The sequence below is a fragment of the Cryptomeria japonica genome, chromosome 10 (assembly GCF_030272615.1).
Source record: "Cryptomeria japonica chromosome 10, Sugi_1.0, whole genome shotgun sequence".
NCBI lineage: Eukaryota > Viridiplantae > Streptophyta > Pinopsida > Cupressales > Cupressaceae > Cryptomeria > Cryptomeria japonica.
This window is the reverse complement of record NC_081414.1, coordinates 833361949-833379442: the sequence shown is the minus strand read 5'-3', so window position 1 is coordinate 833379442 and position 17494 is coordinate 833361949. Positions and strand designations below refer to the sequence as shown.

General features: G+C 35.0%; 1 protein-coding gene across 1 annotated transcript; it reads left to right on the top strand.

The window, feature by feature from the left end:
- Nucleotides 1-6489: 6489 nt before the first annotated feature.
- LOC131076945 (cytochrome P450 734A1-like) lies at nt 6490-9230 on the top strand. The gene is made up of 5 exons (XM_059213274.1): nt 6490-6818; nt 6933-7156; nt 7331-7572; nt 8034-8427; nt 8576-9230. The coding sequence occupies exons 1-5, from the start codon at nt 6548-6550 to the stop codon at nt 8999-9001; spliced, it is 1557 nt and encodes a 518-aa protein (XP_059069257.1). The 5' UTR covers nt 6490-6547; the 3' UTR covers nt 9002-9230.
- The last annotated feature ends 8264 nt before the right edge of the window (nt 9231-17494 follow it).

Here is a 17494-nt window from a genome sequence, read left to right as displayed (position 1 = left end):
TTAATGGTTGGCTTACAAGAACGGAAACGTGCATTAGCTACGAGAACGGATTATGAGGGCCCCACACGAGCCACTCTCAACGGTCAACGCTTCGAGTGTGCTAGTTAAGCCCAGTCGTTGTGTCTGGCACTGGCTATGGGGCCCTTTAAACGACACCCCATAGCCTCCCTACGACCCTATGCCTCTGTATACGTCTGCAGCGTCGTGCCCACTTGGAAAACTTGCATGCCATTTTTTTTCCACTGCCGACATTCCCCCTCTCTTGTCCGTCACAGTGCAAGTTTATTTAAGGGGGCCACGCTTTTGGCAGGCCAATGCCCACCCCTTAAATTTTTTTTACTTATATCTTTGTAAACATTTTATTTAGTATTTTATATAATTTATTTAATAAATTTTTAATTATATTTTTAGTAAAAGTTAATTTTTTTTTATATTATTTTTTTAATATATATTTTTTAACTGTATTTTACATATAGTATATCTTTTATTTTTTAATATATTTTATTTACGTTTTACTAAATAAATTTTCTTAGTTGTAAAAACCAATCAATCATGTGATGTCACATCAGTTGCATAAGTATGGAGTCTCTTATGCATGACAATTGGTCTCATCTTTTTTGGCGCTATTTTGGACACCTTGGCAAAAAGCATGCTAATGTGGCATCAAATTTGATGATGTGACCTTGAATCCTTGGTTATAAATTGTCGAATGATTTCCTTGTGTTAATTTTTTTACTCACATTTCAGATCAAACTCCATGATCCATCATTAAGAATAGAATAGCAAAAAAAGAGAAGAAGAATGGAATGAATTGCTAGCAGACAAGGCCAAATTAAGGGAGGGTGGGGAATGCGAATGAAGGAGGGTAAAGAGAGGGTAGGTGTAGGGGGTTTAGATGAAAAAAAATAAAATTAAAAATAAACTAAAAAACTCTCAAATATAAAAAATTATAAAGAAAAGGGAACAATAAAAGAGATTAAAAAAGATTATATGAGTAAGGATATTTATTAAAAAATTATGTATATGTTCATATACAGAATTATTTAATAAATATTCTTTCAAATATAAATAATTATTAAAAAAGAACACAAAGTATATATATATATATATATACTCAAAAGCTAGAAATAAAAAAGAAAGGAAAGACAAATCATAACTAATTCAAATAATGAAAAAGGTTATAAACAACAAGAACCAAAAAAGAGAAAAAACCAAAAAGAAATAAATTGAAAAGGCAAAAACTAAAGACAAAAAAATTATAGGACACTTAGGAAAAGAAACCAAAGGAAAAGAGAAAAAAAAAAGAAAGCGAAGGAAGGAGGGGGAAGCAAGAGAGATCACCAAGGGAGTGAAGGAAAGGAAGAGGAACCAATGAGGGTGAAGTGGGGGAAGGGGGGCAAAGTGGTGGAAGAAATAGACGACAAAAGTGGAGAGGGGCAGACCTAAGAGTTAGAGGGTAAGGGGGTACAAGGAAGAAGGGGATGGAAACTTAAGGGGAGGTGTCCAAGATACATCTTGGAGTTGGGTTGGTTGAGAATGAAGAAATCAGATGGGTCTAGAGGTGTCTTAATAGCGGTTTCCATGGATAGCTAAGGCACCAACCAAGGTCACGATTAAGGTTGGAGGGGTGTTGGTTGATATGGATGGCTTCCCTCAATTTCCTCTTGAAGAAATTATCTTCCTTAGTTAAGATTTTAATGTCTTCCAAGGAGATATGGTGCTTGGTTGAAGAGGAATGTTCAACGAGGGCCTACTTAAGAATATGCTTATGTCTAATGTCACCATTGTGTTCTTTGATCGTTGTGCTTATAGACCGCCCCGTTTCACCAATATATAGCGTGCCACAAAAGCAAGTTACTTTGTAGACATTGACGTAGTGGAGATGATCAAGGGGAGCCTTGCAGAAGGGGATGTAATTTCTAAGGGCACATACTAGCTTGAAGGTGCAATGAAGACCTTTATTACAAAGAATCTTTGAAATTTTATAGGAGAGTCCTTCAATGAAGGGGAGAGATGCTATAGGATGGTCAAAAGGGATAGGTTTGTTGGGCTTAGAGATCAAGTTAGCTTTGGCTTGCTTGATGGCTTTGTGGATATGCCTTCTATTGTACCCATTAAGTATGAAAACTTGGGTGAGGTGGTCAATTTCCTGGTCAATGTGGTCACTGTTACAAATTAAATAGGCTCTAGTGATTAAAGTTTTATGGATGCTAGTTTTATAGGCTCTTAGTTATAAGTAGGGACTTGCCAAGTAAGTTGTTGTAAATAATATAAATATACATTTTTTATCTTTACAAATTCATACTACATTTTAAAATTCACAATAGACTTTTACAAAAAAAAAACAACCTTTTATTAATAAATTAGATAGATATAAGACAAATCATTAAACTCATATTACCCTAAGTCATTACAATAATAAATATATTCAAACCCTTTTTTTTTTAAAGCAAGTTCTGCCTAGGGGGCAGTACCCATTATATTGCCTTCAAAAAGAACCTTACAAAGGGATAAGAAGACGAACTCCTTTGGCTACATCCCACATTGATCAACTATACAAATACTTGATCCCATTGCCCATAGCCACTAACCTATGCCCTACTCCATTAGGAAATAGATCAACATTTTCCTACAGGAAAGCTTCAAACCTTTCCATGTTATTCTCCTTAACAATGCTTGCCTTGAACATGGACCAGGTCTTCTGCATCTTCTTCTTCTTCCCTTCTACTTGCAAACCAAAATACCCCAACATACAACCATCTGCTTGGCTAGAGACTATTCCATCCAATGCTCTCATGAATTCAAGATAAATGTCTTCATCCGCTGTCCTGCGCAAGATGCCATTGGCTGAAATGGGGTGACCCAACACCTGAATAATTGGCTGAAATAGATCCTCCATCAGACGACTGTCATGAACATGTCCCCCAGTCCAATAGTCAGGACCTAGAATGTCTACCACTGTTACTTTCTCCTGCTCATTGGCCTTTTTGAACAGTCGCTCCACTTGTTCTTCGGGCATTTCCTCAAACCCGACGATCTTGCTGCATTTGCATATCATGCCTAAGTGATCCACCATGCTTCCGAGAACTGCATATGAGACCCTAGATAATTCACTATATACTGATCTCGCTCAATGCTCCCCTTCCAATGAAGCTTAAAGTGATCCGACTGACAGCGTTTTGTCTTTGAGGGGATTTCCATATCCTCAGTCATCACCGTCAAAACCATCCTATCTATCCAACTCAATGTCCTGCTACCACCTCCATTTCATACTTCGCCAAAGTTTTTCTCTTGCAGTCGAAGGGTAATGGTCAAGTTAACCAGTCCCTTGACGAAGAAATCTTCAACAATCTGTAGATTCTCAAGAATAATCACCGATCACTGACAAATCTGAAGCATGGTAGACCTCGAAGACTATGTGCAATCGTGTCTCTAAAACTTTATCGCCTATCCTTGATGCACACAACCTTTCTCAGACAAATATATTCTAACTCTTATTTTTAATATATATATGTATATATATATATGTATATATAATTCTATTTATTTTTTTTATATTCAATTTTGTATGAATTATATTGATATTGTATGCTAACACACTATGCTATCTAATATGTATTATAACATGCCTAGGTTATTCACGATATTAGTACAAGATAACACCCGATGTTAAATTACATAGTGCAAGAAAACACATTGTGTTATATTACATTATGCAGGATAATAGACTATGCTATATCACATTGTATAGAACAATTCGTTGTGTTATATTACATAATGTAGGATAACGTTATCTGATATACCATACATTGTAGGATAATACGATGTTCAACAAAAGATAATGTAGGATAACCCAATGTGTTATGAAAAATATTAACAAATATTATCCATATTAAATTTAATATTTTTAATATATATTTAATATAATATAATTAAATATAAATATAAATATAATATAAAATAAATAAAAAATATAATATAATATTTTAAATATATTAAAAAATAAAAAATATAATTAAAAACTATTAAAAATTTATTAAATAAAATTTATGAAAAATATAATTTTTTTTATTAAAAACAAACAATTTTTTAATGCGTGGGCGCTGGCTCTCCAGCGTGGGCCCCTTAAATAAATTTGCACCGTGACGGATGAGAGAGGTGGAATGCCGACAGTGGGAAAAAACCGGCATGCACGTTTTCCAAGCGACATGACGATGCAGACGTATACAGAGGCATAGGGCCGTAGGGAAGCTATGGGGTACTGTTTAAAGGGCCCCATAGCCAGTAAATAGCATAAATACAAATACTTAAATATATGGTAATTAAAAAGTTAATTTTTTATTACATTAAAATATGTAAGTGTAATGAACTTGTAAATCAAACATTTTTAATTTATTCCTACAACCTTTTAGATATAACTTCAAAATATTAAATCTAAATTATACTAAAAAAATAATAATAACAAATAATATCACTTATAATATAAATCAAACAAATTAATCTGAATACAATACTGCTAAGAAAATGCACAATCAACATATACAGTGAGCATTAGTTTTAGACGAAAAGTTACACTATAATTTCAAGCCATATCACATTTAAATATCATCAATCTTGCAGACCATCCGAGTAATGCTTTTCCAGAGCGAGCAGCCCTAAATAACAGTGAATAAAAACAATCTAAAATTCTAAAAATAGTTCATGCGAATAATCAGGACCCCACATAAACAGTTTGCCAATTGCAGAGGAAAACCAACAAACTTTACTGAAGAACACCACAATAAATCTGTAGCCCCATGAGAAAACTTGTAACAAACGCCTCGCTAAACGAAGGAAGCCTGATTGAGCCGTTACCTCTTCGCAGTTATGTTTATACTCCATGATGGGTCATGTTAAAAAATCCTCCACAATAAATAATATTCTTAAAACATCATAAACTACTGCTTCACCCATCCACTTCCCGCAATCGTAGACAACTCCCTTTGATTCTTTAAAAATGGATACACTCCTTGGAATTGAAGTGTGCTTCAAGTAAACATAGCAGACAATGCCCAACTATTCCAGCTCCTCTCTAGATGTTATGTAATGAATACAGTTCCAACCGTTAACAAATCTCAGGGTGGCCCATTTACTCTTGAAACTCTTATGGCTGTGATTTTTGATCCAATCGAAGAAATCCTCTTCTTAGTTCTTACTCCTTTCAGTGGGGCGGGAGATGAGACATTCAAATTTGAAATTCAAACGAATAGTTGCAGTTTCATTTATTTTGTACGTCCCATCCTCCGCAGCACGAGAATAGTGAATTTAAACTCATTTGGGTTATACATTGGGTTGCTAACTACAACTAGCTACTGACTGTGGTGGTTAATGGTTGGCTTACAAGAACGGAAATGTGCATTAGCTATGGGAACAGATTATGAGGGCCCCACATGAGCCACTCTCAGCGGTCAACGCTTCAAGTGTGTTGGTTAAGCTCAACCGTTGTGTCCACCCTACTCTAGTGCCAAAATACTGCAGGTTTTAGGTTTGAGCCGCCGCCCTCAATCTCCCTTCCTTTCCATAGTAAAATAATGCGACAGTGCAACACAAAATATGAAAGAATAACGAATTAACCCCCATTTCACTCGCCCATCAAATAGTACAAGAGACCTGTTTTGTTCTAATCAATACTCATGGCTATAAGCCTTTGTAATTATCGAAGGCCATACTATTTCCCCTATGCAATTGGGGTGTTTCGATCAATGCAATCCCGAGGTGAAATATATGACATATAAATCATAGAGAGATGTACCACATAAAGCAAGTGGTAAGAACAAATCTTTTTTTTTAACATTATTAACATTAATGGGCGCTTAAACCTCAACGGTGACGTACTTGAAATACGGTTGTTATGTCAGTACCATACGGTTGTCATGTCAGCGAACTGTTAAACACCAACGATCTTTGAGTGCTTGATAATATCAATACAGTTGTCATGTCACTATTTCCTGTGAAAGTTTCCAAAGAAAGCGCTACCAAAAATGAAAATCGATCAACGGCGACAAACGTTTGAATCGTCTTGCATGCCTCTACGTAAATGTAAACTATTAATTTGCAAAAGTTAATGGATGCATTTCATAATAAGAAACGCCTTCAGCATAAAAATAATATCAATGGACGAAAACGTCCTCAACTACTAGTTGCTTTCCGTATATAAGAATAATATCAATGGACCGCTGAACGAGCATGTGAGAGGAACTTTAAACAAATCTTACTCTATACACTCTATCTGGAATGGCCGGTATACGGAAAACATCGGTATGAATGAGACGGGAAGTTGGACCTGCCCATCTGGACCCGAGTCTGATTAGTTAATGCTTCACTTTAATCCAGCGTTGACAAACTGGTGGGAAAGGCGATCGTTCACCAGAAAAGTGACTTTATTTATTTGGATTTTTGGATTGCGTGCGGGTAATTTTCGTTATCTACATAAGGGATGGTATGGTTATGTACTACAAATCTGAAGCTTTCAGAAGCAAAGAATTACTCTGTTGCCCAAGTCTGGAACATGGAGTGGGTATTTTGGGGTTTGGCGGCTGTTTGTGCTGGTTTAGTTTTGTTTTTGCTCAAGATTGCAAGAGCAATATGGTGGAAGCCTCTGCAAGTGAAAAGGGCATTTGAAGCCCAGGGAATCAAGGGTCCTCCATACAGGCTATTCTATGGAAATTCTGCAGATATATCAACAATGATCGATGAGCAGAGAGCCAAACCCATGCCACTCTCACATGACATACTCCCTCGAGTTCTTCCCCATTATCATCAGTGGACCAAAACCTATGGTACACTTGTATTCTGCATTTTTTTAAGCATCTGGTATTTCATTAAGAATATTACTGGAATTCCTGCTTAGCACCATTGATTAATCAAATAAACTTGTTACATGTGATGTATAGGTCAGGATTTTATTTTCTGGTTTGGGCCTCATGCCAGGTTGGTTGTTCCCCACCCTGAGCTTATTAAGGAGATATTGTCCACTAAATTCGGCAACTATCCTAGGTTTGCCGATGATCCGCTTTCAAAACAACTGTTTGGACAGGGACTTGCAGGGTTGACAGGTGAGAAATGGACACGGCACAGGAAAATCATAAATCCTGCTTTCCATATGGATCTCTTGAAGGTAAGGCACTGAATGTCTGTACTTATGTCCTAAATCAGGACAAAAATGATCTAATTTAGAGAGAAATCTACCAAGTTCCTAGTGATACATAAACATCTGTGTACTTTGCCCATCAGTATTCAAATAATTTCATGATGACTAATTGTCGGCAAAACGCCGTTTTCGTTTTTACAGGGGATGATTCCAACAATTGTGAAAAGTTGTGCCAGTATGTTGGAGGTGTGGAGTAAATTGATAACGTCAGGTTCTCCGGAAATTGATGTGCAAAAGGAGTTTCGTGATCTCACGTCCCATGTTATTGCACGCACAGCATTTGGTAGCAGTTTTGCAGAAGGAAAGCACATCTTTGATTTGCAGGGCAAACAGATGATTCTTGCATTGGAATCATTTCGCACTGTTTATATTCCAGGTTTCAGGTGACAGATTATGATACAATTGTCAATCTTAAATTCCAAAAGAACGTAATCAACATTTTGAATTGTATGTTTTGTTTTTGTTATGTTTGTTGAGTTTTCTACCAACAGAGTTACTGGTCTTTATAGAACCAGCTCATATTTGTTCTGAATTTGGCTTATTATTAACATCTCTCTTTTAGTCACATTATGTATTGATGGGTTAGTTTGGCTTGACGCTGGATACCGTGTTGAGCTTTTCATAGAGCTGTTAAAACTCTATTTGCTGTCAGAGTGCTCTACCATCTGAACAGCTGACCCTACAAGACCAGCCTATCTTTATCCAAATCTGACTTATCACCAACAATATTTTTTCGAAAGCTATATCACCCCATCTCAAATGTCTTGGTACTTTAGGAAGGTTTACTCATATTCTGAGGCATGCAGAATCTGTAACTTCTTTTGGTTTCTTACATTGGTATCAGGTTTCTACCTACTACAAAGAATAGGCAACGTTGGAATGTAGAGAAGGAAATAAGAAGATCCTTAAGACAAGTTATAGATGCCAGGGAAAAGACCGATGGAATGAAAAAAACAGGTAGATATGGTGTCGATCTGCTTGGTTTTATGATGTCTCAGAGCAAGGACCAGATGGGAGTCAATGGGAGAAGTAATGGAGGCCTGAGTACAGAGGAAATCATTGATGAATGTAAGACTTTCTACTTTGCTGGTCATGAAACGACATCACTACTGTTGACATGGAGTATAATATTGTTGGGCATACATCAAGATTGGCAAGAGAAAGGTCGCAGAGAAGCACTGCAAGTATGCGGAAAAAACAATTATCCAGATGCAGACAACTTAAGTCGCCTCAAAATTGTAAGGACCTTCTATACACAGACCCAAATTCCATGTAGATAACATAAATTATTTGGAAACCAGTAAATAGATAGAGTAAGGGCCATTACTGAATTCAAAAGTAATATTCTGGATTTCTCTCATAATTGATTCTATAAATGTTTTGTAGGTTGGAATGATTATAAATGAGGCCTTGAGACTTTATCCACCTGCAGTATTTCTATCGCGACATGCATCTGAGCAAACAAAACTTGGAAAGCTATCAATTCCTGCAGGCACCCAATTTATGCTTCCGATCCTTGAAATCCACCATGATCCTTCTTTGTGGGGAAGTGATGCCAAAGATTTCAACCCAGGGCGATTTAGTGAAGGAATTGCAAAGGCTGCAAAGCATCCAATGGCATTCATGCCCTTTGGAGCAGGTCCAACTATATGTGTGGGTCAGAATTTGGCCTTGTTACAAGCAAAATTGGTGTTGGCCATGATTCTGCAAAAGTTTTCTTTTGTGACTTCACCATCTTATACTCACGCTCCTTCGCTTTTCATTACTCTGAAACCTGAATATGGAGCCCAGGTTATCTTTCGCATGGACTAATATCGGAGGACAGTACTGCCTAGAAACTCCTCTACTATTGAAATTTTAACAATAGTTATAATTTATTTATTAGGTCTCAATAGTGCACATGTCCAATGGTGTCTCATGTTGTAATAGCACTTGTTTCGTAGGTAACTTCTGAAAAGGAAAGTTATTGTATGAAATCCTATGGACCTTAATGGATTATAAATCCTAATTATATATTAATAAATTATAGTTTATTTCGATACTTAATTGTTTCTTGATAGAGAATGATTAATGCTTCATGAATATTGATTGAGAGTACAATGATGATTAAATTTAATTTAGGAAATAATAATCATTAATAATGATTTATAGATTATTAAAGTATTTTAGATTAATAGTTTTTCTAAATCATTTTAAAATTGTTATATGGATATAAATACTTTAATAGGTTTTGGATTGTGTAAGTCAAACATTTATATGGACTAATCTAATCAATTTGTGAAATGACTATGCAACACATCAAATGTACCATTGACCTTCTTTATTAACTAATAAACACACATTAATCTTACGCTAATCTGACTTTTGACCATGTTTATTAACTAACAAAAATGATCAATGGTGCATTTCATATGTTTTACAGATGTTGCAATCAATTAGAAGGAGGGTTATACAAGCACATCTTTTTTTTTCTTTTAATTTATGTTGGTGATTGATGATAATGCATACGCAGGCTAACAAAAAATGAATGGAAAGATCAAGTATCATTTAAGGATGACACTAGACAAATCGTGGCTCCATCTCAGTGGCACATGATAGACCAAGAATACCGTGCCTTAAGCTAATGATGTGGGATGGTAAAGAACTCTTGTGTGCTTGAATGCACACTACTAAGAGAATAGATAACTAAATGAAATGAAGATCTTGCATGGTATGAATTTGGCCAAGGAATGAAACAAATTGACATATGAAAATAGTGGTTGATCAGTCTAAGGAATTAACATATTGCCCTTACTGGCTAATGAGATTTGTAATAAAAAGCTCAAATAAATTCTTAAAGTATTGTAAGCATTTGATAGATAAATTCTATTGAAATTGTAGCAAAAGTGTAGAAGTTGCAAAATACAAAGGAAGGGAATAATAAAAAAGGAGGGAAAATATACAGACTTTGATAAAGTGTATATTTTTTATTGAACTTGGTAATGTTAAATGTTTTAAAATTAGTTTGGCATATGTAATCATGTGCGATTAATCTAGTATTCTAAGGCACTATGTGGCTTAAAAGAAGACAGTGAATTGCCATATATAGTACTTGAGTGAATTGAGAAAACTCAAATAAATTGAGTAAAGTAGATAAAATTAGATAAACTTAGTGAAATGAGATAAATCAAGTAAATTGAGTGAAGTGGGATGGATTAGATAAAGCAAGTGGAAAAATACATGGCAACTAAGTGAAACATAAAATATTAGCTCAATAGAGCGAGTAAAAAAAGGTTGAAACATAAAATATTAGATATAGTCTATGTTAAGCAATATGTCTCTTTGTGTATGTAATATGTTGTTCTAATTTTACATGGTTGTCACATATGTGTTTGCATGCAAATAATTTAAGTCACCAAGTTTGGGTCATGACCAATATGAGGGATGAGTGTTGATAAACATGCTGAAACTTCTATAATAAAATCAATAATACATCATATATATTATGAGTCCCATTATTTTCCCCTATATTTGGCACTGTACCACTTCAGACCACTACACATGTCTTATTAGGCCATTAATGAAATTTTCATAGCTTATTGAACCTTTGAGTCAGTAGATCCTATATGCCATTTATGAAACTTAGTCCAACATAGTATGAGGTAGCTCCTAGCATCTATCACCTACATGATAATGGTGAAAACTAGCTAATCTCTATCATAAATTGGGTAGCTCTTAACATAAATCACCAATATGCTACTACTAACAAACTACCAGACCCTAAGATATGATAATTAACTCTTGGCATCTATCACTCTCATTATGGAATTTTCAACTATCTAGATCATGTTTGAGTCATTTCATGGTTATTTTCTATCACCCTTCCCTTCAATGCTATTGGTGAAAATTAAATAATCCATAAGCTGTGATAAATTATAGCACCTACAATTTATTAAATGCATGGAATTAGTGATAGTTTCTAATCCATGCATACATCAAAATTGGTTCTAATAAGTGGGTTCATCTTATATCCAAATACACATAATCCATATATAACAAGGATTCAAAAGCATTGGGCATCTTGACTAAGACTTGGTTAGATACCACACAAATTGATTGATAAACATAGACCCCAGAATTTATAATTATTAGTTTCAAATTCTTAAACACCTAATGCTCACATTGAACTCACACGAGTTGTCTTATATGAACATATAAACAAGAACAATAGAAACTTATAAGTAATGAGACTTTATTTACTTCATTCAATTGTTAACTAGAAATCCATTATTAAGATGCACATTATTTATTACATACAAATGAAACCAATTGTAGTAATATGAAACACTACTCTACTTTTGAGAATTTAACATTTTGTATAGTACTAATCAAACATATACACAAGTAAAACACTATATCAAATTTAGTAATACCTATTTGTTAAGTGCCCATTGCTAAGCATAGAAAATATAAGTAACTCTATCCTAGTCTGAAGATAGATTTGAGTACATATATAGAGTCAATAGACCATTCAAACTTATTAAGAGGTTCTCACTCATCATATCATAATTGTTTGATTTAACAATATCACTAAATAAATGTTAATAGCTTTCAATAACTCATTCATGGCCATGTAAAGACCAATTTTATCACATCCTTATTTATTAAAAGGACATACCTCCATGGTGTGCAAAAGCTACCTATATCTTTTATACATATCCTTATTGAGGCACAAGATGTAGTATTCAACTATCACTTAATCTAATTATATAAGTTTAGATAGTTATAGGGGAAATATCACACATTCACATAAAAGAAAGCTCATGATGATAATGAATCAAAAATTTCTTCCAAGATTGAAGTAGATTTTGGAAAGTTAAATGCCACAAACATCAAAGTAAATAAGTTTTACAATGTTGATTTCTCTCTACTTTATCATGGATACGCACATAAGGTAATTCTGATGTCACCAAAATGTAATGGTGGGTAAAAAATGTGTGAATGAGAGATCAAGAGGAAAGCTACCCTTTCCCTTCAAGGAGAGATTAGAGTTTCACTATGGATTTCCCTGCAAACACTTTTCACGCATTACATTGGAAGAGGGGGGGAAAAATTTACTAGATTCAACCTCCAAAGAAGAAGATATAATTCTGAATGAGATGGGATTGGTAAGTTAATCCACTCTTCTATTTGGAATGGAAAGGAATTGATTGAATTATGTATAGAGACTAAGTGCAAAAGTGACAAAGAACTGGTAATAACTCAAGATCAGAGTGTGGGATGAAGTTGTGCACCTGGATTTGGTAGTAATATGTCGAGACAAAGCCGCCTTGGAAATTTGAGGAAAATTTTCTTGGACCGTGGTGGGAATGTACACGGTCCTTTGAAAAATCCGCAAAATGAAAAGGGTTTTTTTGCCTCTACAAATAGACTCCAAATCTGAAAGAATAGTTGCGTACCTACAATGTACACACATTAAAGAGAGGAAAAGGGGTTGGGATTGGGGGTTTTCCTTCAAGTCAAACCTTAGTTTTGGAATTAACCAAGTAACAAAAAAAAGTACTTGCAAGTAAATGTAACTGAAAGAATATAATGTAAATCACCTCAAGGGAGGTTGTAGATAGAATGTAGGTAGATTTTCTTGTATGAAGTTGAATGTGGGAATGAATCTCCTCTTCAATGGTTGAATCCTTGACTTGAATGCAACACCTAGCCTTTAAAGGAGAGATGAGATGCTTAATGCGTGAATGTTATTGAATGCTTGAATGCATGATCTCATGTACATGTCTTATCCAACTTCTCACTTATGTAAATGGGAAGGGAAAATGTGACATATATACTCATCAATTAGGGTTAATTGACTAATTTTTGTCAAAGGCCTACATCAGGGAAGGTTTCCCGCTCACTGCACAACCTTCAATGTAGACTAAGGAAGGGTCATGTCCCAAAATAGGGTAGGGAAAGGGGCACCATGCCCCTTTCCTGGGAGTACAGGGGCACCACGACCCTATCTTGTCCTTTTCTCCATGTCAAAGTGTAGACTATTAGACAGTTCAAATAACTGGAAGACAACTAAGAGGGGGGATGAATTAGTTGCCAGCAATTGCCACAATCATTAGCAATTAAAACATTAATACCAAAACCCAAAACATTAATATCTGAATTGTTAAACCAAATACTAGAATAGCAATTAAACCAATTAAGCATGACCAACAATCATAGAATAAATACCATCCACATGACACCAAGATTTATACATGGGAAACCCGGTAAAGGGAAAAACCATGATGGGAAACCTACCCACAGTCAGATAATACTTTTGTAGTAAGTATGTGAATTATAATTGAGGGGCCTGCACTTGCAGGAAGGCCAACAACCTAGAGCGCACTGCTCATCATAAAAGAAGTCTCACTGACTACATAGAAATCTAGACTACAATCCAGAGAAGTTTTGAACTTTAAAAGATAGCATCTATTATGCCTGAGTACAGTTCAGCTTAAGCTCAATACTAGAGGACTAAATCCTCTTACATAAACCCAATTAGATCTCTAATGATCAACCAAATCCTCTACCTGAATGATATTACATTATTCTCACATTAAATATCCATATCCCATACCATGACCATGATGATCTACAATCAGATCTTACATCATATAGATACAAACCTTCGACCATAAACAATCAAGCTGACCACAAGAAAATAAACAAATTACATAAACATGTCGGCCTTAGACTAAAAAAACAATATCCAACACATAAGATATCCCATAAACACATCGAGAGGTCTAATCCACACATTACATTAAGCCAGTCCATAACCTAGATCAACCAAGACCCAATATAGGTCCACACGCTAAAGCAATAATCTCCATCAACCAAGTCTTGAACATGATCACCAACAACATCCTGAAAGGCCACCAGAAGCTGCACCAACACCACTTATGCAATTCATCAAAGATCTTCGTCAAAATCTCTACCGGTGAAACCCTCACCGGAACCAGAAGCCAATCTTCTAAGCAAACAAGATAGCATCCGATCACCAGACCAAATGCAACGTATTGAATATGAACATGAGTATCATGAATAAGCTAATTCCTTAACTAAACTATACTGGAGCCTACTAGATTATGCCGGATCCAAACCAACCAGAAACTACTCAATCTATTGAGACCAGAAAGGTGTCGGTAAAGCATCCAAGTAGCTAGTGTTGACATCAATGACCAACAATCTCCTACATATAGATGTAGAAATGAAGTTCTGAAAAAAAGACCAAACTCCCCTTGTGAATGATATCTCTTTAAAGCTCTTAATTATACATATATCTCTCTCCCTAATGTATACAACTCCTTAATTTTTTCTTTTTCACATCAATATCTCTCCCCCTTTGATATCAATGCTAGAAATCTGACAAAATATCAAAGCAAAAACATAAGCCACTGAAAATCAAAGATAACCACTCCCCCTGAGTAGTAGCATCCCCACATTAGTGTTGGAATGAAAATTATCTTTGATAATGTATAACAGAGTGATGCCAAACCACATCAATCAAGTCTCTACCAGAGGGGTAGAAACTCTCAATCCATCTTTGAAGTATTGAAATGATTCTTTAGGCAAAGATTTAGTGAAAATATCTGCAATCTGCTCTTTAGTGGTCACATAAACCAGTCTAACTTCATTTGCTTGCACCTTTTTCCTTTAAAAAGTTATACTTGATAGATATGTGCTTTGTCTTAAAATGAAATACCATATTCTTTGATATGTCGATAGCAGTAGAGTTATCATAGTGAATAACTACCGGTCTATTACAATCCACCTTTATATCCTTCAACATTTGCTTCATCCATAGAACCTGTGTACAGTTAGTAGCAATAGCAACATACTCTGCTTCAGCAGTAGATAAATAAGTGTATGATTGTTTCTTGTTGATCCATGAAACCAAATTCTTTCCAAGAAAGAAAGCTCCACCGGAAGTACTTTTCTGGTCATCAACATCTCCAACCCAATTAGCATCTGTATATGCACATAGAGTAAAGTCATCATCCTTAGGGTACCACAAACCATATTCTGATGTACCTTGCAAGTATCTAAAAATCCTTTTCATTGCACTCTCATGACTCTCTAGGACCATTCTGAAATCTTGATACAATACAAACAACCTACATTATGTCAGTCCTAGGCCGAGTCAAATAAAGAAGACCTCCAGTCATAGATTTGTATCTTATAGAAACATCTTTTCTTGTCAATTTCTTACTTGTAATCATAGGAGTACTTACCAATTTAGAATCTCCCATACCAGATTTCTTCGACAATTCCCTACCATACTTAGTTTGACAGATGAAAATACCTTTGTCGGTCCGAGTAATCTGCAAACCTAAGAAAAAATTCATTTCTCCAATCATAGACATCTCAAACTCATTCTCCATATTCTTAGAAAATTCCATTCATAACTTATCTTCACCTCCAAAAATAATGTCATCAACAAATACTTCAATAAACATTATATCATCATCAGTGATCTTATAATATAAATTATTGTCAACATTACCCTAAGTAAAACCAACCTTCAAAAGATATTTATCCAACCTTTCATACCAAGATCTAGGTGCTTGTTTCAATCCATATAAAGCTTTCCTTGACCTGTAAACTATGTTTGTATCATCTGATAGTGAAAAACCATCAGGTTGCTCAATATAAACTTCCTCATCAAGATCCCCATTAAAAAATACACACTTAGCATCCATCTGATAAACCTTGTAGTTCTTACAAGTAGCATAGGCAAGAAATAATCTTACAACTTCAATCCTAGCTACAGGTGCAAAAGTCTCTCCATAATCAATTCCTTCCTTTTGAGAATATCCTTTGCAAACCAATCTAGCCTTATTCCTTATAACTTGACCATCCTCATTTAATTTATTCATACAAACCCATTTAGTTCCAATAACATTCTTATTTTTAGGCCAAGGAACCAAAGTCCATGTGTTATTTTTCATAATCTGGTCTAATTTTTCTTCCATAGCTTTCAACCAATATTCATCTTTACATGCCTCAATTACTGATACCGGTTCAAATTATGAAATTAAACATACCTCATTAGTTGTCACTCTTATTCTTGTCATTACTCCATTCTTCTTATCCCCAATGATCTGATTTTTTGAATGATTCAATCTCACATACCTAGGAGTCTTCTAACTCTCTGTTCCTCTTTCGTGTTCTTTAGTTACTATAAAATTTTCTTATACTGTCAGAATAACTAGTTCAACACTCTGTTCCAGTAAAGGTGTTATTAGTTCAGATATAATCATTTCCACTATCAGTTCCTTCTCATAAACTCTGATTTGACCTCTATTCAGCTCATCCACTTTGACATTAGCACTTTCCACAATTCTCTACAATATCTCGTTATAACATCTATATGCCTTGCTTTCATTATAATAACCAAGAAATGTGCCTTCATCACATCTAGGACCAAATTTTCTAAGGATATCATCTCTCTTGATATAACATTTACTACCAAAGATTCTGAAATACTTAACTGTAGGTGTATTGCCAAACCATAATCCATAAGGTGTCTTACTGCTTTCTCCTTTTCTATGTATTTTAATGAATGTATAAACTGGTGTGCTCACTGCTTCTCTCTAGAAGATATGAGGTAGAATAGCTTCCATTATCATTGTTATAGTAGCATCCAAGATAGTTCTATTCTTCCTTTCAACAACTCCATTTTGCTAAGGTGTCCGGGGAGCAGAAAATTGTCTTCTTATACCATGCTTCTCACAAAAGTTATTAAACTCACCGGATGTGAATTCTCCACCATGATCTGACCTCAAACATTTAATCTTTAGTCTGTTAGGTCCAATATGGAAAGCTAATGTACTGAGAGGGGAGGGGTGAATCAGTACTTCAAAACATTTCTTCAACAATATCTTTACTGTTATGCATAAACCGAATAGTGCAGTAACATAATATAAAACTAAAACAAATAGATAACAATCATACATGATTCACTCCATAACACATATATTTTGGTTACATAGAAACTCTTGGTTAGAAAGAAAAATTGCAGTGGGGATGGCACCCACAACTTCACTACTGCAATAATAAAGGGTGCTCGATTAGAGCTGCATATTTAGTTATTTCTGATAGCTTTAGGAGTAACAAGATCTGTTAGATCTACCTTGCTAAAGGATTTTACAACACTTAATCTAAATGTTGCACCTGGTTAGAGGTTTTACAATTTATAGACTTGATTAGAGTCTTTTACCCTGTTAAAGGTTTCTCTTTCAACTTCACAATATTACAATAAAATCATTATAAATATCTGCA

Bases quoted from the DNA above. Each gene is read 5' to 3' on its own strand.
- LOC131076945 (XM_059213274.1), top strand. From the start codon at position 6,548: ATGGAGTGGGTATTTTGGGGTTTGGCGGCTGTTTGTGCTGGTTTAGTT. The intron at 7,157-7,330 runs GTAAGGCACTGA...TCGTTTTTACAG, and splicing joins TCCATATGGATCTCTTGAAG to GGGATGATTCCAACAATTGT. The intron at 8,428-8,575 runs GTAAGGACCTTC...AATGTTTTGTAG, and splicing joins ACTTAAGTCGCCTCAAAATT to GTTGGAATGATTATAAATGA.